This window comes from Fulvia fulva, chromosome 3, assembly GCF_020509005.1.
Source record: "Fulvia fulva chromosome 3, complete sequence".
NCBI classification, from domain to species: Eukaryota; Fungi; Ascomycota; class Dothideomycetes; order Mycosphaerellales; family Mycosphaerellaceae; genus Fulvia; species Fulvia fulva.
The window spans coordinates 1,400,550-1,421,274 of NC_063014.1; the positions used below are offsets into that span (position 1 = coordinate 1,400,550).

Sequence of the window (20,725 nt, forward strand, 5' to 3'; positions counted from 1 at the left end):
CATCAAACGTGTTCAGCTTCCTGTGTCAATCGCCCGTCCCTGGATGAGTTATCAACCATGACATGACGCTAAGATTTGCTTCTTGTTGGCTAAGATGAGGCGACAATGTTCGTACTGTACAACTCATACAAGCTCAACGATCGAATTGCTTCAGCCGTAAAACGTCAGGACACTGCTCTGTGCTTCGAGCTCATCGTTGCTCCCTCCTCTCGTGCTCACTTCTCGGCCAATCTCAGGTCCTCTCCCCTTTCTCACCACTCCGGCTTGAGAACCACATGCACCCTGCAAGTACCGCCGCACTCCCAAAATCAAAAGGTGCAGTCTTCGCCCATCCACCTCCTACGCTCAACATCATTGACGCTGCACCTATCCGTCCAACGACAGCGAACCAATACACGGCCCAGTTGTCTTGGAGTGCACCGATGAGCTCGTAGCCCTTGATGGCGATCAAGCAGAAGGCTGTGTGAAAGTATCGTCAATAAAGGACTTCCAAGGGGATCAAGCCTCCTGCACATTACCTATGAAGCGTGCACTTGTTGCGTCAGGGATGCCTAGCATTTCCTGTGAAGAAGCAGGAGTGTAAAGGGCCGGGACTTGGATCGCTACGATTAGGGCAGAGTATAGAGCTGTGAAGATGGCGGGTGCTGTTGCTGGACGGCGGAGGCCTAGGGTGTTTGTTGCTGACATGATTAATGTGGAAGGCGAGCTCTTGGTGGGGTGCTAAGGGAGTAGTGTTGAGGTGGTAATGTTAATCGCTGATTCCCATGCCGGTGTGAGGTGAGATCTATGTTATATTCTCGTCTATCACGTTCGGCCAGAGGCTGAGGGATCGTCCGGACATTCGATCTCGTCAATGGCCGGCTCTATGCATGCATCTTGGATTAGCTGACAAAGACTGGGTCCGGAGATATCAATTCTTGGCACGTGATACAGTTTGCTCCGGGTTGTGATCCTTCTGATGCACCTTTCGGCTGCTGCAAAGTGTGGCGAGCCAATCTTAGTGTTGGGAACTACTGATGAAATTCATGCCGCATTTAAAGTCGTCTCCAAGCTGTTTTGGAATATCCTTTTGCTCTCCTCGCTTCCAATGTGCTTGCCGATCAGCACCATCTTACCTGTCTGGTGCTCTGCAGCCGCATTCTTTGCGTCAGCAGGGGGTCCGTCGGTGAGCTCAAAGATTTCCCTGACTCCTTGTAGCATCTTGATGCCACCGTTCTGCAGCGGTATGCGACCTTTGATTCTGTGGATCTCCCAGGTCGCAAGGCCTTTAGCGGTGTTCGCAACGTCCCGGCGAGGTAACCTCTCCTCCCACAAAACAGATCGTAGCCACCCATCCAGATTGATCATAGCTTTGTCACTCAACACAGGCAGGTCAAGAGTCATAGTCCCAATGGTCGGATCAAGATGACTGTGTCCTTTGGCTTTGCTGGCAGTCTCCAGCGCTTCAGCAGAAACATTGTCGTACGCGTGGAGGTCCAGCACTACGCCTTCCAGCTCCGGTACTTTGCTGTGGTCGGTGACATGGAAGTCGGCCAGTGCATTGATAGACCGGAGGCGGTCTTCCACTGCGGCAAGTTCGTCATCCGACACGATGTCTGCCTTGTTGATCACTATAACATCTGCATGTGATACCTGCAGATGTGCTGTAGACATGAGTTGGCCAACATGCTGCTCGTGCTCCTGGTCATCGTGAACTGCTTCGTCGCCGACGGGCTCGTCCAAACATTTCAAAATGTTCTTGGCATCCACGAGAGTAACGATCCCATCTAGATAGATGGTACTTCCCAGACCTTCGTCGACCCAGAAAATCGGTGCAATGTTCCCAGGATGTGCCAAGCCGGTCGTCTCAAGCAGGATGTAGTCGAATGAGCCCTGACGCTCCATCAAAGATTCGATGGCATTGACCCCTTGGTCCTTCACGGAGCAACAGATGCAGCCATTGGCAAGCTCGAGCCACTCTTCGACCTGCTGGTCACCCTGGTTCACGGTCAAGGACTTCTCAACGTCGCTGCTATTTCCAAACTCTGGCTGCTGTCAGAACCTATCGTGACTTCTTCGTCCCGCTCACCCTACTAACCCACCGTTCAAGATGACAGCTATCTTCTTGCCATGGCGAGCCGTTAGGATGTAATTCAGCAGAGTAGTCTTGCCAGCTCCCAGATAACCTTCTGTGTGTCAGTCATATTGCCTCTCCAGCTGTCAGGTCGCTTCGACACGAGATTGTAATACGCCAACATGGACATCAAGCCTTGAACCTGAGATGTGGCTAGTGACAGGGCGGCATCATACCTGTGATGATGGTGATTGGCACTTTGGCAAGCTTGACGTCTTCCATTTTGGCGCTCAGGGTGGTCTCGTCCGGATCAGCAGCGCTCGCAGCGTATGTAGCGACGAGCAAAGGCGGTGCATCGTCATCTTCGTCCATCCTGCGGCGTGCAACAACCCTAGTAAGGCGAGGGAGAGATCGAGATTCGCATCGAGGAATGTCCAGCAAGACGAAGTCGGCTGAGCTTACCGATTTCGACGGGCCCGGGCCGTTTTCCCCACAAGCCGAAAGCCGAACCTAGTCTCGCGTTCTGGTCGTAATAGAGTTTGAGAAGGCGCGTGCAGAACCACGAGTTCCGTCAAGGTGATGAAGTGAAGATGGAAGCCACGATCGGAAGCAGTCGGCATTGAATAACATAAAGGGTTTCCAGTAACCATAGGATAGGGACAGCCACATCCTCGACACCACCCACCATGTCCGCACAATCGCCGTCGTCCTCACCACGACTTCCCTCACCTCCGCCCATAGCTGAAGACCAAATCGGGCCAATGTCGCCTGGCGTGTCACTCTTCGAGGACCACGGCAAACTCCCGGGAGGCAGCAACCTCGACACCGGAGCAGCAAGACGTATTAGACCAGGCACGAGGTCAGCAGACATGGCAGAAGGACCCCCCCTGGTAGAGCTTCAAGAGGTGTGATGTGATGTGACATGACCTGCTTGCGGCGCTGGACTGACAGCGGATCACAGATCGATTCGGCATTCCAACTCACAGAGCATCTGAAAGCTCTATATTACCACCACACACATCCACCAGAGTCCAACGAAGTCAGAGCCATCACCAAAGAGCTAGCACAACAACTCGCTGAACCACCAACCAATACCACCGGAGCGATATGGTTATACGAGCTCGGCCGCTTCCTTGTACAGAAAAGCAACGCCTTCATCGTCGCCTTGTTCGCAGACAGCCCGCCCTGCAGCTTGCAGACATGTCCGGAGATGCGGGCCAGTGAGTGGCAGTACCTCTGTGCAGTCCACGATCCTCCTAAGAGCTGTTCTGCTATTGATTACTGCTGCCACACCCTAGACTGGGCAGCCGGGTCGTTGACGAGCAGCAAGATGTTTCCCTCTCGTCTGGGCTTGGGAAGTGGTGGTGCTGGCGGTACCGACAAGTTCTTGAACCAGCAGATGAAGGAGATCACAAACATATTCCGCCGCGTATATCGCATCTACGCCCACGCCTGGTTTCAGCATCGAGACATGTTCTGGAAGATCGAAGGCAGAACAGGACTATACATCTTCTTCAAGACCGTGTGCGATCGATACAATCTGATTCAACCAGAGAACTACACAATTCCCGCAGAAGCAGAAGGTCTCGAGCCGGCAGAGTCTACCGAGCAACAAGAGACGGAAGCCAGACCTCGCCCGACTTCGATCCTACCAAGGCCAGGCGAGCTGGGTGAAGAGAAGGGCTTCGAACAAGAGCCAGCAGGCAATACCCAACTCTCCTCGGGAGGCACCACGAAGTATCATGCACGCCAGCCGAGCGATATGTCGGTAACCAACCCAATCCAAGAAGAGGCCGAGGAAGAGGATGACCAGGGTGATGCAAAGCCCAATCCAGATCGATCATCGACAATCCTACATGATTCGGAACACAAGCCTCACGAGAAAGTAGTCGAGGTGAAGGATGAATTGCACGCGGCGGAGTCCGAATTCCCGGAAGAGCCACAACCGCAGTCAAGCCTGAGCCGGAGTGACACCGTCAAGCCGGAGAAGCAGGCCGTGAAAGAGGTAGAGCGGGAGCGAGAGGAAGAGGAAGCGGCGGCCGACAGCACAGTCATCTTGCACGATAGCACGGAGGCAACGAAGCCAAGAAGTGATGAGCCCGAGATCAAGGTTGAGGCCGTCGAGCCAGCCGAGTCGCCTGCAGCGAGTGAGGAGGAAGCTGGAAAGAGTGTCGAGGACTGAAACGAAAGGACGACCATGAAGCATACGATACCCTACGACGATGTCCCGCTGTTGATAGAGCGGCTAAAAGCATCATAATACGGTCTAAGAGCCATCTCAAGATCTCCGAAACGTTCGAGTATTCCCGTGGCGCAGAAAGTCGCTACGACTGGATACCTGGGAGAGTATCTCCATGCACATCGTCTGCACCAAGCACCTCGAGGCGTGCACGGAGATGTGACGTCAAATATCTCTCGCGAAAAGCCGCTCGATTTTGCATGTACTCGAAGTCACCCCACTCTTCTCCCATCTGGCGTTGACTTCCTTTCCCAACTGCGCAGAAACATGTATCTTGACTAGCAGCTTCGAGAAAGGTACGCTTTCAATCGTCACCACTTACAGGGACTCCAAACTAACCAGACTATAGCCAGCTTGCATCATGGCCGCCAAAGCAGCAACATTCGCAATCGTCGAGCTCCTCGAACTCATTCTCGTTAACTCGCCACTCGGATCCATCTTTACTGCCACTCAAGTCTGCCGAACCTGGCGCGAGACTGTCGAACGGGCCCACGCCCTCCGCCGCCGCCTCCTTACCGATCAGCTTCTCGATGGCGGCGACCTCCTGCCGCTGCACATGCTCTCGATTTCTTGCAACTCCCAAGGTCTCCATACGCATGACTCATATCTTCGCACCACTTCCGCGGGCGGTCATTTGCTGCTCCACATTGGTCCAGACGACAAGCTGCTTGTTCTCTTCGCGCCTAGTGGTGGTGAACAGCAGCTGAAGTTTCTCGACATTGAACGTAGTCAAGCGGCATATAGTCAGCATCACCCATGGCTTTGGTCACTCAGCTTATTCGGTGATGATGGTACGCTAGTCACTCGTAAGGCCCTGAGGAACAATGGAATAGATGTCTACATCCGGAAGGTTCTCCAGTAATATCGACTGGTGGCGAGTCTAAGGGTTCCGAGGAGGCTCGCAGCGGCGGCAACGAGTCAACGATTTGTTGGAGGAGGGTGCTGCGCTCTTTGTCAAGTCATACACCCACGGGAAGACACTCTCTGCGAGCAGGCAAGTTCGAGAATGTTTGTGTGCTGCACGGACTGTCGAAGGTCTTGCGTAAGTAAATCTGCGGCGCACATCGCCTGCACACCGCTGCCACCTCACCTCGGAGCATTGCGTGTGACCTTGACTTTCTGGAGCCGTGTCTGCGGTGAAAAAGAGCAACAGTAAGTAGTGCGTAGGCATACAGAATCGTGCTTCATACAAACAGAATTATCCCGACCCAACGCAAATGCGAGCCCATACCAAGTCAATGACCCTTGGCCTCAGCAGCCAAGCCAAACCTCAGTAAGCTCATCTTTAAGCGAAGGGTAGCTTGGAAGGCACCGAGAGCGAGCGCTATTCGTACCGTAGGGAGCTTGCGACCGTAGGTTAACGACGTTAGCGAGCGAAGGTGTCTAGAAACCGCCCGTAGCGATAACCATAATTATTCGTAGCATTAACTTCCTCGTAGATAGAATACTAGAGAGCTACGTATATATAGATAGATAGATATTTCATTTAAGCTATTATCGTGCCCTTTAGCCTATATAGCTATACTATCTTGTTCTCGTATATATAGAGGGGAAACCGTGTTAGTAAAAACCCCTCCTCTTTCCCGCCTGTCTTTTCCCCCTCGTTCTCGTCTTAGATTTCCCTTGTTAAGGGTACGCTAGTATTATAGGCCTGCCCTAATAACTACCCTATCTATAACCCCCCTAGCTTCCGCCTCTTATCTATCTACTCCTCGGTCTCGCTAGCGAGGCTAAACTACTAGAGATATCCCTACTATAGTATCTACCGAGCGATTCGGCAAATGTTGCCTTTATCCCTAATAATTAACTTATAGTCTCTCCTTCCCGCTTAGTACCTCTAATTTCCCCTACTACTCGCCTACTACGGGCATCGTAGTAGTATATATTCTAGGTTTTACGATAGGTAGCTATACTAGTAGGCTAGGCTTTAGATGTCTAGTACGCGTCTCCTAAATAGGTAGGCCCTTAATCTAATATATTCGGACCTGATTTAGATTACTATACTTACTTTGGCCCTTATTAGGTCCCTATATAGCTAGTAATTATGTCTCTAGAAGGCTCGGAGTACTATCGGGCCTATTATCTTAGGAGACTTCCTTTTCTAGTCCCACTCCTATAGGTAGCTCGCTATCTATTCCGCTAGACTTTAGGTCTTAGCCTTACTCCCGCCGGCCTAGCGAGCCCTATACTCCTCCTCTTTTCGTACTAGCTATTCGGTGCTTATCTATACGGCCGTAAAGGTAGTAAGGTTATCCTGTTTTTGACTTGTCCTATGTCTAGCCCCTCTCCGGTAGCGGCTTTCTATCTTATTCTTTACCTCCTAGATCGTAGTTTATACTAGGTAATCTATCGTCTTTACCGCATATTAAATTCTTATTCGCCGGATATATTAGCCAATTAGTAGTATTCCCGTCTCTATTTCTACCGTACTTATTAACGTTGTCTTATATACCCCTAGTATTCTATATAGGTTATCTACCTATATCCTATTTAGGGGTTGCTCGATAATCGCGTAGAGGGAGTTCTACCTTATTTAATTTAGATAGCTTAAAGTTCTCTTCACCCTATTTCTTTAGCTCTAAACGCCGCGGAGGTACCTAGCTATATTAGGTAACTCCTAGGTAATAGTAGCCTAGGCTACGGTACTACCGGCGCCTACGGCTATATAGGCGAAGCTCCCCTAAGACAACTAGTAGTAACTTATAGAGGACGTAAAAAGTATAGAAACTAACGATTAGCTCCTATACCGGTCTCTATAGGTAATAATCACTTAGCTACGTACGGCGCTAGTACTATCGTATTACCGAGGGTAATAAGAAATAAGGACGACGTCTTAGGCGATTAATAAGACTACCCGGAATTAATACCCCTATAGCTAGGTATCGGTCGCGGTATTAATACTAGGCCCCCGCCTAACGTACGATATAGTTACGATCCGTATTATAGTAAAGGAAGACTAGGCCGAAGTTACGAAGCTATCGAATAAGGAGCTCGCCTAACGAATTAATTAACTAGGGGTGGTCGTAGTGAACTAATAGTCTAACGGTACTCTATAGATCTATACTAGCTCTACTACTACTAGGAGGTACCTAGAGGTATAGCTATAGTAGGTATCTAAGGTTACGGTATTAGCTATTATAAGTAGGTACAAGTACGTAGTCGGGTAAGGTATAAGTCGAATAGATATTCTATCTACGGGAGGCGTAGAGGGCGCGAGAGTTATATACGGGCGCTAAGCCGCTAGTCGTATTAGTTAGCGGGCGCGAGGTCTAGGTACGTACCCGCGGGTTTAAGTAAATATACGCCGGTACGGTAATACTACCCCCCCCTCTTAGAGTACGCTCCGGAGTACTCTCCTCTCCTCTTATATCCTTCGTATCTATTAAATAGGTACGAGTTACGTAGTAGTAGAAGACGGCGGATTATACGAAAGACGAAGAAAGACCTAATAGGATAGCGTGTATCTATATACAGTATCGCCGGTATTAGTATAGGTAGATACTAGGTGTCCGGATGTTTGCTAGCCTATAGGCTAGTAGACCCTAGTCACGTGATCTAGTCACATAACACACCTATACCTACATGCTTGTCCTACGGCCTATATGTTCTTAACACTCCTACTCAGGCCATATAGTCTCCTATAATCCCTTTACGTAAGCTAGAGCTGCCTTATAAAGTTTTAGAACTGCTAGCTATTAAGGGGCTTTATTAACCTATTAGTAGCTATATCCTTTATATAGTAGTAGTCCACTATAATCTTCTTCTACCACTAGAGATGTCTGACATAGTTATATATAACATCAATATACTTTGACCTTTTATATATATAGGCATCTTTGACAAGTATTAAAGCGGCTTGGTTATTACCTATAAGCTTGACTGGCCTTAGCTCGTCAACAGTGCCCTTACTTGCCCTTATACTCGGCTAGAAAGAGCTCTTTCCCACCAGTTCTAGGCACCCCATTTCCCTAAGGACAGTAGTAAGAAATTGTAACTGCTTTGCGGCTACGTTTATAGCTATGAACTTAGCTTCTATTATTAATGTTGTAACAGACTTCTACTTCCTACTTATCTAGGACATAGGTAATCCACAAAGGAACCACACGTATCCTAGAATTGAGACTCTATCCACTTTGTCTATAGCGTAGTTAGAGTCCGAGTATCCCTAGAGATTGCCCCCTCCCTTTCTATATATAAGACCTAGGTCTAGGTACGACCGTAGGTATCGGGAGAGCTTCTTCAAAGCCTTTATATACTACTACGAGGGATCAGTAACAAATGAGCTAATTCTTCTAAGGGGGAATGCTAAGTCTGGCCTTGTCATTGTCATTGGCTATATCTAGGTACTATTGTGGCTCTAGTAATCCTGTTTGTTACACCTCTTATCTATAGGTGCCGTAGGTACTAAATGCTCGTAGCTCTCTATAGGTAAGTAGGTTAGCGTAGCCTTCTCTCTAGCTATATTCATCTTAGCTAAGTTAGCGTGGACATAGTGTCCTTAATTAAGCTTTAAAGTGCCTTAGGACCTGTCTCTTATAATCCTTATTCTAAGGATCTTCGTAGGTTTACTAAGATCTTTAATCTTAAACACTTTTCTAAGCTTAGCCTTAAACTACTAAACATCTGATAGCTTCGGAGCTACAATAGGTATGTCATCTATATAGGTAAGGACTATAAGGTCTCTATCCGTATAGATAAGTAGGCATAGATTTACCTAGGACTAGGTAAATCTAATCTTCTCTAGCTTCGTAACATAGAGCTTGTTCTAGTCTCTAGCTGCTTGCTTAAGCCTATAAAGGCTTCGTAGGACCTTGAACACTATGTTTAGAGGTGCTTCAACTCCTAGGGGTGGGATTATATAGATGTCTTTAAGAAGGCTACTTTAGGTAAAAGCATTATTCATATCTACTAGGTGTATCTCGAGATCTCTCTTATACACTACTGCTATAAATACTCGGAGAGTATTATGTCTAACAGTAGGTATAAAGGTCTCTTCGAAGTCAACCCTATATTTCTATAAAAACCCTCTTATAACTAGTCTTGCCTTGAACTTCTTAATAGCTCTACTAATCATTCTTTTTATATAAAAGACGTACCTAGAAGTAATTAGATTCGCACCCTTTGGCGGTATAACTACTTCCTAGGTGTTGTTACTTACTAAGGTAATAAGTTCGTTCTCGATTGCCTCTCTCTATATATGTCCCTATTTAGGGTCTCCTACGGCTGCCTTATAGGACTTTAGGATTAGCACTTCCTGCTAATAGGCTATGGCCTGCCTAATAGTAGCAAATGTATATTCTTCTACGTCGTTTAGAATCTCCTCTACCTAGCTCATTGTAGGGTCTAGATAGAACATCTAGGCGATAAGAGCCTTATAGTATTTAGCCTTATACTATTTAGAGTTATTATCTCCGTCCCCCCTTAACCTCTTGTTGCCTATAACCTAAGGTAGCGCTAGGTGTTCGGATAGGTCGAACTGAACGACATCTTCTTTTTCTTTTATTAGAGTACCCTGATCTCTAAACTTCTAGTATTCCCTAATGTCCTTTAGGGGAGGGGGAAGTTATATAAACAGCGGTTACTATAGTGTTAATGACTTGGGTAGGTTCTATATAGATCCACCGTTATCGGCCTTCGATAGTATTGAAACCGCCTTAATATTTTCTCCTAGCCTTCGTAACGGTGTCTCTAATAATCCCCTATCGGAAAATTTCGCCCTAAAGGGCTTCCTCCTACTACGCTATAGCGCTCGACTCGGCTAGTTAGTAAAGGTGATACCAAGATCTATATCTCCCCCCTTCTCATTCTTAAACTAGTCGACGTGACTATACGCTTTTATTGCTTTTATGTCGGGATCCTAGAACAGCTATTGTTTTGTAGTGTTTTCTAAGTAGCCTATAAACACGGCTTCTTTTCCTCGGTTCATCAACTTGTCTCTCCTTAAGCCTTAAGGTTGGGCTCTTAGGTCTATATAGACTATAGCTTTGTATCCCTAGACGCGGAAATAGTCGACTAACGGTACTTAGCTAGTAAAGGCTTCTTCTAGTAAAAGAGCAATACTATTAATGATCGGACTATTAGGCAGTCTGTTTCTGATTATAGTCTATACTTACAAAGCTTCTAGCCAGAACTTAACTAGCATGCTAGAGTCTTTAAGCATAGCCCGGACTATGTTCTTAGAGGCTTGAATTGACCTTTCTACAGGTCTATTTTAAAGAGAGTTATAGGCATTAGTTGTGTCTATCTAAGTGCCAAACTCCTTCTCCTACTCTTTTAGCAAGGCGAGAATTTCCTTTGTACTATTACTACGGATCGTAGATAGAAAGCACCTTGACTACCGTTCTACCTAGACCTTCTAATCCCGTAGGGCTATAGGAGCGTCGCTCCTAGCCTTCAAAGGGATTACCTACTTCTTCCTAGAGAAGTTGTCTACAATCTTAAGCTAATATTTGTATCCTAGCCTAGAGACTACGCCCTGAAAAGGCCTATAGATATCAATAGAGATAAGGGCCAGCCTCTCCCCTTTCCTCTCTATAGCAGGTCCTTTAAACTTCCTTATGTTTATAAGGGAGTAGACCTTGCAATTCTAGTGTTTAGAAGGAATAGGAATGGGATCTTTCTTATTAGTAACTCTATATAGGTTTCTTAGCAGTCCCTTACTAAGGTGTGTACATCTTCTATACTATAGCTCCTACTGATCTTCGGACTTAGTATTAGCTATAGCGGTACCGTCACGTTCTTAAGAGAGTATACTAGTATGCTATAGCTTAAGAATTTCCGAGATCGAGTAGATAAACGGTACTCCTCCTCGAAGTTTGGTCTAGACAACGGGTTTACTAGACAAGGATTTTAGGGTGAAACTAGGTAGTTAGACAGCAAACTGTTAGCTAAACTAATTCTACGAAACAAGACTAACTCTAAGGCTAGGAACAAATAGGACATCTTCTAAGACAATTTGCTTTCTAGAAGGACCACCTATTACTACACTTCCTATATATATAGCTTATAGATAGCCACCCCTAACCTTGATCCACTTCCTCTTTTAAAGAGGCTTTAGTGTCCTGAATAGTAAATCTTAGTCAGTTATATATAATGATATATAAGAGTCAAGCAACTACTCGGACGAGGGGTACTTACCTTTAGCTTCTATAGTAGAATAGGCAACCTTATCAACATCATTATCTTCTAATAGTATCTCAGGGTCTAATACGTCTTCCTAGGTCGTATAGGCCCTTGTAGGCTTACTAGAGGAGGCCTTTGGCTTGCAGCTCTCCTTTATCTACTTTATAAGGTCCGTTATCACCTTAAGGACATCACGAAGGTTTAGTAATAATGACCTCCTACGAGGTAGTAGCGGTTGTCTCTTAGTAGGGTAGGTAACCCTAGCTAGTTTGTCCTTATTCCTAATAGCCTACTAAGCTATAGAAAGGTGTAGGCACTTGCTTATAAAATAGTCACTACCGTAGAGATAGTACGTAAGCTTGCCCTAGGAACCCTTCTTAGCGAACATAGCTATCCCTTAATAAATCATTGATTCTTACTTCTCCCTAAGAATTGCAAGAATGTTTTGTAGTAAGAGATTCACCTAGGCATTAATTACATCGCGAATTGAGCCAAATGAATCTAGTAGAGCTACTAAGAGTTACTAGATCTTTCTGTCCTCAGTCTTAATGTCTTAGAACTAAGGCGAGATTGAAACAGCCCTCCTTACAATTGAGCTAAGCTCCTACTAGGCGTTATCTATTGACTGGTCCTCTATTATTACGAAATTAGTGTATTGCTAAAGCAAACTTCTTCTAGTAGCGAGAAGTCTTCTCTTGTATTTGGCTTTAGCCTATTCCTATAACTCCTTCGTATACCGGATCTTATATATCATCTCTTAGTTATCTATCGACAGACAGATATACATCTTATATAGGGCCGTTGCATTATGCCGTCTATACGATACCTTCCTTATCGCTTAATCCAAAGGAAGGGATGACTCCGATGATGTAGAGAGTGTCGCTATAGATAGGGTTGTAGCGGGAATGTCCGTAATAATGTCTTCGAGGACCTAGTCAACCTACTTTAATACTAGGTATATTCTTATTAGCTTGAACTATGTTTCGTAGTTCTCTCTTATTAGAACAGGTGCTGCTCTCTTTCTTATAAACCTAGTCTCGTTCTCTATTTTTGTAAGTTAAGGGACAGGTTAGCTACCCTTAGGTAATAGGATGTATTCGGTTATACGCGATTAGATTGATAGGAGGTAAACCGAACGCGAGGTTAATAGTGTTAGTACTAAGACACTATAGCGTAACTCTCTTAGTAGAGGGGGTTTCTGAGACACTACGGCTCTCTTAGAATGAACAGTTAGTCGATACGAACGCGATGTCCGGAGAGCGACTCTTCTTAGTAAGCTCGCCTACTTGTCTAAGGTATTAGTATAGGCTCCCTGACTCGGAGTCTAATAGTGCCTTACTAGGCTCTTTTACGTCTTATATACACCTATAGCACGGCTGTAGCTTCCTATATAAGGCGGGTGCGGCCTCTAGTCTACCTTCCTTTTGTTCTAAAGAGGAATAACTCTAATACGACTTTATCGAGGGGGAAACACCGAGTTGCTAATCCGGGCTTATAACCTATTAAATAGGTACGAGTTACGTAGTAGTAGAAGACGGCGGATCACACAAAAGACGAAGAAGGACCTAATAGGATAGCGTATATCTATATATAGTATCGCCGGTATTAGTATAGGTAGATACTAGGTATCCGGATGTTTACTAGCCTATAGGCTAGTAGACCCTAGTCACGTGATCTAGTCACATGACACACCTACACCTATATGCTTGTCCTGCGGCCTATATATTCTTAACAGTATCTATTATATCTCTTATTACCTTCGTAAACACCTTATTATCTATTAGACTATACGTATCGCTCTCTTTCTTATAAGCCCGGAGGCCTCGTTCTACCGGTATTAGAGCTATCGCTACTTATACTAGTTAGCGCGCTATACGTATGCCTATAGCATTCTTATTCGGTATCTAGTCTATAGGTAGTTAAGAACTAGGTAGCTTAGTCGCTCTCGGGTAGTTATAGTAAAAGTCGGCTACGAAGGCGGCGGCGGTCTCGATAACCTAGTTCGTAGCTTTATAGGATAGCTTATTATCTCTAATATATTTGACTAAGTATTTCTAATATAGCTATTTACCTCCTACCGGTATTAGTCCTCGCGGCTATCTCTTCTTATAGTCTAGAATTTGCTTAACTTCCTATTAATCGGGTTCGGCGGGATCGGCTTCGTATTATTCGTTGTTAATAATTCGGATCGGTAGTAGTACGGGTTATATCTATCCTATAACCGGCGGATAAACTGGTATAAGAAGGTATAAGTAGAAGCACTTATCGATATTTAAAGTAGGTAGGAGCTCTACTTTATAAGTATTACCCGGTAGTATATCCGTAATTACGTACGGCTAGACTACTTTACGTCTATCTTACGAGAAGGTCTCTCTATTGTCTAGTTCTTAGTACTTACCTATACTTCGTCGCCTTCGGCGTACCGTAGTATAGGTATACGCGTCTAGTTTATATAGATAGATAGATTATTCATTCGCCTGTTTTAGTGCCCTATGGCCTATGCAGGTCTCTCGCTATTTAGGTCTATTTGTGTAGGTAGGAAACCCGATTAACGGATGAAAACCTCCTCGTCTTTGCCCTCCTCGTTCTTTCCTGTCTTGTCCTTTCGTTCTCCTTCCTTCAGGGTACGCTAGTGTCATGGTTGTTACCCTATGACTACCTTGCCCGTAACCCTGGTGATGTCCTCCTCTCGATTCCCTTTCTCCCTTCTGTTTCCCCGGCTCTTCTCTCTCTCTCCCTCCTCTCTATCCACCTTTCCGTTTCTACTGCTAGGGAGAATTGCTCTAGGTAGTCCTCGTTAAGGATCCATCTTGTCACTCTCCTTATATCTTGTCTGTCCTGGATGATGGCCTGGTATTGCCTGTCTCTTGCCTTCGCCCTCCACTGGCTTCTCCCTTTTACCCACTTAGTACAGTTCAGCACCATGTGCTCCGGGTTTTGGGATAGGTAGCCACAGGGGCAACGTTTGGAATCGTATCCTGGGACTCTTCTTTGGTGCAAGTATGCTCTCAGCCCAATGTGCTCAGAGCGAATCTGGATAGCTATGCTTGCTTCCGCCCTCTTCAGGTCTTTATAGATAAGGTAGTTATACCTCCCGAAGGTCCTGGCCGCTGGTGGGGCTCCTGGCCTCACCGGTTTTTGGTTCCAACGCGTTTCCCATAGGTGACCTGCGATCCTTTCTGCTTGGCTTTGCTTCTTTTTCCCTTTGTCCCCTGTGTTAGCTTGCTCCCTCAGAGCTTCTCTCTGTTCAAGGGCTGCTAGGATTTCCTGTGATGTTTTTAGGTCTGCTTCCTTCTGTGGGATCATGTGTGGCCGGTTGGGTCTTCTCCTCCTCTCCCACTGGGTTCTTATCCTTTGAGTAGCTGCTTGGATGGTTCCCTGGGCTGGGTATGCTGATGTCTTCTCTGCGTATTGACACCTCATGCCCTGGAGGTACTCCCTGATGGGGGCTGTACCTGATTCCATTTCCATTGTCCTGTGAGGGGTTGACTTGTATGCCCCTAGTACTCTCTTTAGGCAGGCTGCCTGCGCTCTGTTGAGGGGGTCCTCAATTCTCTTCGGGATGTGTTTTTCCGCTGCCCAAATTGCTGCTCCATATAGCATTGCGGGCTTGACAATGGCCTTGTACATGGTCTGGGCCTTTGTGAAGGTCGCCCCCCAGGTTGACGCAGTGAGTCTCTCGATTGATTGTCTGTTGGTGTCCGCTCTCGCTTGCGCCTTCTTCACTTGTGGTCCCCAGCTGAGTTTCGGGTCTAGCTATATCCCAAGGACTCTGAGTTCCCTTGTAGGATGGGTCTCGAACCCCTGGATTTTTACTGGTGCTGCCAAGTTGTGTTTTGTCTTTGCCTTGCTAAAATGGATAAGTTGGTACTTGTCCGGTGCGAATTTTGCCCTATGCTCTCTTGCCCACTTTTCGCATTGTCTATGTCTCTCCTCTAGGAGTGCGCAGTTTTCCTCTATGGACCCCGACCACGCTAGGATATTTGTGTCATCCACGAACCCCGATGCTGAGGTGTTTGCTGTTTCTAGGAGTGGGGTCAGGTCGGCCATAAAGAGGAGGAACAGAATTGGGGAGAGTGTAGAGCCCTGTGGGATGCCCGTGTTCGCAATTGGGGTCTGCGGGGCTTTGAAGGACCCTAGGAGGATCTGGGTTGTTCTGTCCTTAAGGAATGACTGCACAAAGTGTACTATCCAGGCTGGGATGCTTTTCATTCTGAGGATGTGTAGGAGCCTTGCGTGGGACACATTGTCGAAAGCCCCTGATATGTCTAGTGAAAGCAGTGAGGCTACCTTGTTGTTGCCATAGTGCCAGATGTGTCTGATTTGCTCTGTGATCAGTTCGACTGCTGTGAGGGTAGATCTCTTTTGTCTCCCCCCCATTTGCGTTGCCGGGAGGAGGTTGTGTTCTTCTACTATTCCGGTGAGCCTTATAGCCACGACCTTCTCTAGGAGCTTCCCTAGTGTGTTCAGCAACGCAATTGGTCTGTATGACTTCAACTTGGTATAGTCTTCCTTTTGGGGTTTCCTTAGGACGCAAGTCAGTGATTGCCTAAAGGCCTTTGGGCAATACCCCTGCTTCATGCACTGGGTAAAGATTGGCGCAAGCACTGGAGTGATAAGGCTGCTGCTAGCTTTTAGGTAACAGTTAGGGATCTTGTCTGGGCCTGGGGCTTTGTTGCCCTTCAGTTTCTTGATAATGTTTCCGATCTCTATAGCAGACACTTGCCAGTTAGCCTCCCTTGGCGGAGGAATGTGTGTTCCTGGGATGTTGCTTAGGTCTGCCTCTACCTGAGTCCCGAAGAAGTGGTCTGCGAATGCTTTCGCTTTCCCTATCGGAGTGGTTTGCGTTTCCCCGTCTTGGTCCTGTATTGAGGGAAACTGGGGCGGGGAGTTTCGTTCCTCGTCTAGTTTCCTGGCCCATTCTGCTAGTCTCCAGATTTGTTCCGGGTGTTCTGTGATCATCCCTACAGTTGACCTCCACTCCTGCGTCTTGTCTCTTCTGATCTGCGCCTTCTTTGCTTTGCACGCGTTGTTATAGGCTTCCCAGTTTGCTTGGGTGCGTCGTTGCTCCCATCTCCTTCTTGCTCTCCTTGCCTCCTTGACTTTGGCTGTGCACTCTGGTGTCCAGTATGGCTTCTGGTATAGCGACCATCTCTTCTCAGGTATATGGGCCTGGGCTGCCCTTTGCATAGCTTCTATCAGCTGCTCCACTGCTTGGTCAATCCCCTCCGTTGTGTGTATGTTGTCAATGTTCACCTGTTCTAGTTCGCCTTCTAGCCGCTGCTGTACTAGTGTCCACTCGGCCTGCTTCCAGCAGAGCCTCCTCTCAGGTTCCCTCTCCTCCTCAACTGTGAGTTGGATGTCGGTTTGGATTGGATAGTGGTCTGATGAGGACTCTAGTTGGTCATTGACTGTGCAGCTTTCTACCCGTCGTGTTAAGGCGTGGGACATGAAGCATAGGTCTAGCGTGCTAGAACTGTTGTTTCTAGCCCAAGTTTCTGTTCCCTTTGGCGTGATCAAGTCCATTTGGGCTGTTTCCATCTGACCAATGAGCCTCCCTGCTAAGAAGTGGTGTGCTGGGGTGAAGTCCGATCCCCACTTTGGGTGATGGAGGTTGAAATCTCCTATCACGATGTTGTGGTTTTGTTGGTCCATTGCTTCCGGGAGCCTTCCTAGCGTGTGTAGTTGTGTGCTGCTTCTGGACTCTGGAGGTGGGTTGTATACGCTATGGATCAGGACTTGGCCTTGAGTTGTTTTGAGCTGCACTGTGGTGATATCCCTGTCGGTTCTCGGCCAGGCCTGCCAGTCCTCTGCTAGTACCTTCTTACTGACATAGATACAAGTTCGTGGGACTCCCTCGGTTCTGTTTATTACTACGTGGTATCTCGGGTCTCGCACAGTTGATGGAATCCTAGAGTGTGGGTTGATCTATGGTTCCTGTATTGCTATAATGTGGTGTTCCTCCGGGTCTAAGGCTTGTAGAAAGCTCCTTTGGACCTTGTCTTTGCTTCTGTTCACATTATACTGAATGATTGATAGTCTGTTAGTGTGAGGCATCAGGACATGTTTGTGTCTGGGTCCGTTTGGTCTTGCTGTTGGTCTTGCTGTTGGTTTTCCCGTCCCTCCTCCTGTTCTTCCCTTTGGGGTTGGCTCCCTATCATTTGGTTGATTCTCATTTGTCCATTGCTCTGCGCTGCCTTGTACAAGAACGTTGGTCTCCCTATTGCTGGCACTATTTGTGGCTCCTCTTGTGGCCGGGGTCTCTTATTCGGGTGGGTGGTTCTCTCTGGTTGTTTCTGTTCACCTACTAGGAACCTGGTTGGTGTTGTTACCCTTGCTTCCCGCGCTCTCCACTGGGCTGATAGTCTAACTGGGCATTGGTTTGACCATGCCGGGTGTTTTCTCCCACATGCTGCGCATCTTGTGTCCTCCTTCCGTTTTTGGCACTCTTGGGTCGCGTGATCACCAGCACAGTGTGAGCAGACTGGTGTGGCTTTGCTACACTTTGGGGCAATATGTCCGTACTGTTGACAGTTGAAACATTGAAGGATTCTGTGGTTGCTCTGATGGATTTCTACATCCAGCCTCTCAAAGTCCCAGTACAACCCTTGGTCTAAGACCTTGTTCGCTTGCTCTGGTGTTGCAACCCATAAGATCAGCGAGGAGGCCCTCTTGCCCTCCTCTATCTTCTTCTTGACCCACGCTGTCTTTGTGATCTGTAGTCCTGGTGCTGTTACCTGGTTTTGCCTCTGGAGGTTTGGTGTATCCCTTTGTGTATCAAAGGTTCGTGGGACCCCATGCGCAATTACCATGTACTGTTGATGGGAGACTTTCGCTGTGCTCCCGATCTTCAGTGTCCACTCCTTGTTTATTTCGAGGGCCTTCTTGTCCTGTACGTGTGCTATAAACAGCTTGACCCCTTTGTTGTCTGCCCTTGCCCCTACTATTCCCTTTACTCCGATCTTCTCGACTATCTCCCTCCCGGTCATCTTTCCTATCTCTTCCTTCTCTTTCTGGTCCGTAATATGGACTCGTAGTACTGTGCTTTGAGGGGGGGTGGGTTGGCTCGCGATTGTTGCCCAGGTCGTTGGGCCCTGGGTCTGTCTCGGGTCTCTTTGAGGGTTGTTTCTTGCGTTTCGTGTTGCTGCCTCGATTGCCATGTTGATCGTAGTGCTTGTTTGTCGTTTGAGCGCCTTCAGTCCCCCGAGCAGTTCGCTCATTACTCCTTTCAGTGCTCTCTCCGGAAACCTCCCTTCTTCTGCCGCTACCATCTCTTCCGCCTTCTTGCAGAGCGTCCTCCACTCGTCTCCCCCTTGCTCTCGGTCGTCTACTGCCGTCGTCGTCGCCATTTTTGGGCCAGTCTATATAGGTAATAGTAGTAGTCCTAAGCAAGGAAGGAATCGTATTTAGCAAGCTAGCTACGAGATAAGGTGACAAGTCTTAACCGCGCTTTCCTACTCATCTAGCACCACCGTGTAGCCTCGTTTCGAGAGGTTAGCCCGGAGCAAAAGCTTCCCTCTACGCCCTCCCTCCCTGTTTGCTCCTTAAGCCAATATCCACCTCCATAGGCCTGAGCCCTTTAGTGCTCTCTATTGACCGACATGCGCATCCGTCCTCTCGGGCTGTATAGACAGTGTCAGCCGTCGCTACTAGTGTACACCACGCCCCAGGTTTTGACGCCCTTCGCGTTACCGCAGCCTATCTCTAGAAAGCGGCCGTCTATGCCTCGCAGGTCTGCTCGGGGCACACACCACGCCGGGCAGCGTACTCCTTGCGTTTCCACCTACTAACCAATATGAAGTTCCTTATCACCCTGCCCTCGATCCTCCCCGATCACAGAACTAATCCACTTGCATTGTACGTCTTTTCCCCGTCCTAACAGCCGTCTTTTCCTTGCTCAGGCTATCGTCTTTTCCTCGTCGCAATCTACCATGTCAGACTAGGTGCGTTGTGTAGCGGGACAGGCAGTGCCTTAGGCAAAACCCTCGTTCCCATACCGGGTGTTCAACAGGCCCTTACAGGCTTCGTCGCGTGTCCACCTACCCACCGCATTGCCCGCTAGCAAACACCAGATTGTTTCGTAGTCCGCTCGACGCCGTTGCATAGTCCGCTCAGTTGTTGTTCTATAGTCCGCTCGTCCAATGTTCGTCGCTTAGCCCGCTCGGTTTGCGGTCTCCGGAGGTGAAAATTCTGCACTCATACCAGAGGTGTCCTATCGAGCGTATAGGCCACGGTTCCGCGCCCTTCTTACACGTAGAAAGAAGAGGGACTCGCTCCCGACACGAGTACACGCTCGTCGGATGGTTTTCATACCCGTTTTGCTAGTAGTCCTCTGTTCGCCGCGGCTTCGCCTACGCTACGCGCCCGTCGCGCCCACGACGCTCCAGCGTGAGAATACTTGGCTCTCTCGTAGCTAGACGAGAGGTTCGTAGCCGACACCACGTACAGGTGATTCTCGTCGTCGACCCGTCTAGTTTATATACTTAGCTTAGACTACTTATACTAAGGCTATCTACTATCGTAAGTATTAGTATATCTCCTATATCTTAGCCGTAAACTTGTCCGCGGACTCGGCGTTCAGTCGCTATTTATATAGTATTAGTAGTATAGGCAAGTCTAAGTCGAACTTAGAGAACCTTAGATTACGCCTAGTATTAGTATAGAACGGCGAGACGCCTATTGTTACGGATACTATATTATTTGCTATAAACTTAGCTAATAGAGTCTAATCTAGCTAGTCGTCTTAGGTATAGTTAACAAAGATACGTAGGTATTACTCTATTACTTTGTTCGTGTTCTCCGACTGTCTATCTATTTCTAGGTAGAACGACAAAGATAGCTTTCGACTAATACTAAGTAGCGCGTATATCCTACGCTAGAATACGGAAACCTATTACGTACTACGATCCGAGATATTAGACTTCGGGAGCCTATGTCTACTAAATACGTACTTAAGGAATACTAGTACGTAATGCTCTACTATTATCGAGGTAATAGGAATGATATGTCGCTCCTTAGTTAAGCGGTATATAACGGTTATAATATTCTCGTACGTTTGTCTATCGACTACGCTTATTCCCTTCGGTAGTTTAACTACGAAGTTAATAGAGATATCCTCCTAAGCGCTAAATAGTACTAGTAGCGGTCTTAATAGCCCTAGGTACTAGATATTAGTATTCTTATTCGTACGGTAAGCGCGGTAGGTACGTATATAGCTCTTAATAAATCGTACGATACCTAGCTAGGTATAGTTACGAGCTACTAATTTATACGTCTTCTCGTCCCCTAAGTAACTAGCTACTATATAGTCG

The 20,725-nt window shown here is 47.2% G+C and overlaps 5 protein-coding genes across 5 annotated transcripts; 2 read left to right on the forward strand and 3 right to left on the reverse strand.

The window, feature by feature from the left end:
* Nucleotides 1-232: 232 nt before the first annotated feature.
* Nucleotides 233-687, reverse strand: CLAFUR5_08054 (uncharacterized protein; the record flags this gene model as incomplete). Its single annotated transcript, XM_047907202.1, has 2 exons — nucleotides 233-459; nucleotides 519-687. 2 exons carry the CDS (start codon nucleotides 685-687, stop codon nucleotides 233-235), a joined length of 396 nt encoding a protein of 131 aa, XP_047759580.1.
* Nucleotides 688-1,023: 336 nt separating this feature from the next.
* CLAFUR5_08055 (COBW domain-containing protein 1) lies at nucleotides 1,024-2,425 on the reverse strand (the record flags this gene model as incomplete). The annotated part of the gene is made up of 3 exons (XM_047907203.1): nucleotides 1,024-2,024; nucleotides 2,082-2,165; nucleotides 2,290-2,425. The coding sequence occupies 3 exons, from the start codon at nucleotides 2,423-2,425 to the stop codon at nucleotides 1,024-1,026; spliced, it is 1,221 nt and encodes a 406-aa protein (XP_047759579.1).
* A 314-nt stretch (nucleotides 2,426-2,739) lies between these two features.
* On the forward strand, nucleotides 2,740-4,235 carry CLAFUR5_08056 (MOB-like protein phocein; the record flags this gene model as incomplete). Its single annotated transcript, XM_047907204.1, has 2 exons — nucleotides 2,740-2,958; nucleotides 3,015-4,235. The coding sequence occupies 2 exons, from the start codon at nucleotides 2,740-2,742 to the stop codon at nucleotides 4,233-4,235; spliced, it is 1,440 nt and encodes a 479-aa protein (XP_047759582.1).
* Nucleotides 4,236-4,653: 418 nt separating this feature from the next.
* CLAFUR5_20246 (uncharacterized protein) lies at nucleotides 4,654-5,154 on the forward strand (the record flags this gene model as incomplete). The annotated part of the gene is made up of 1 exon (XM_059463082.1): nucleotides 4,654-5,154. One exon carries the CDS (start codon nucleotides 4,654-4,656, stop codon nucleotides 5,152-5,154), a length of 501 nt encoding a protein of 166 aa, XP_059318922.1.
* Nucleotides 5,155-5,172: 18 nt separating this feature from the next.
* CLAFUR5_20023 (uncharacterized protein) lies at nucleotides 5,173-5,463 on the reverse strand (the record flags this gene model as incomplete). The annotated part of the gene is made up of 1 exon (XM_059462880.1): nucleotides 5,173-5,463. The coding sequence occupies one exon, from the start codon at nucleotides 5,461-5,463 to the stop codon at nucleotides 5,173-5,175; it is 291 nt and encodes a 96-aa protein (XP_059318923.1).
* Nucleotides 5,464-20,725: the final 15,262 nt, after the last annotated feature.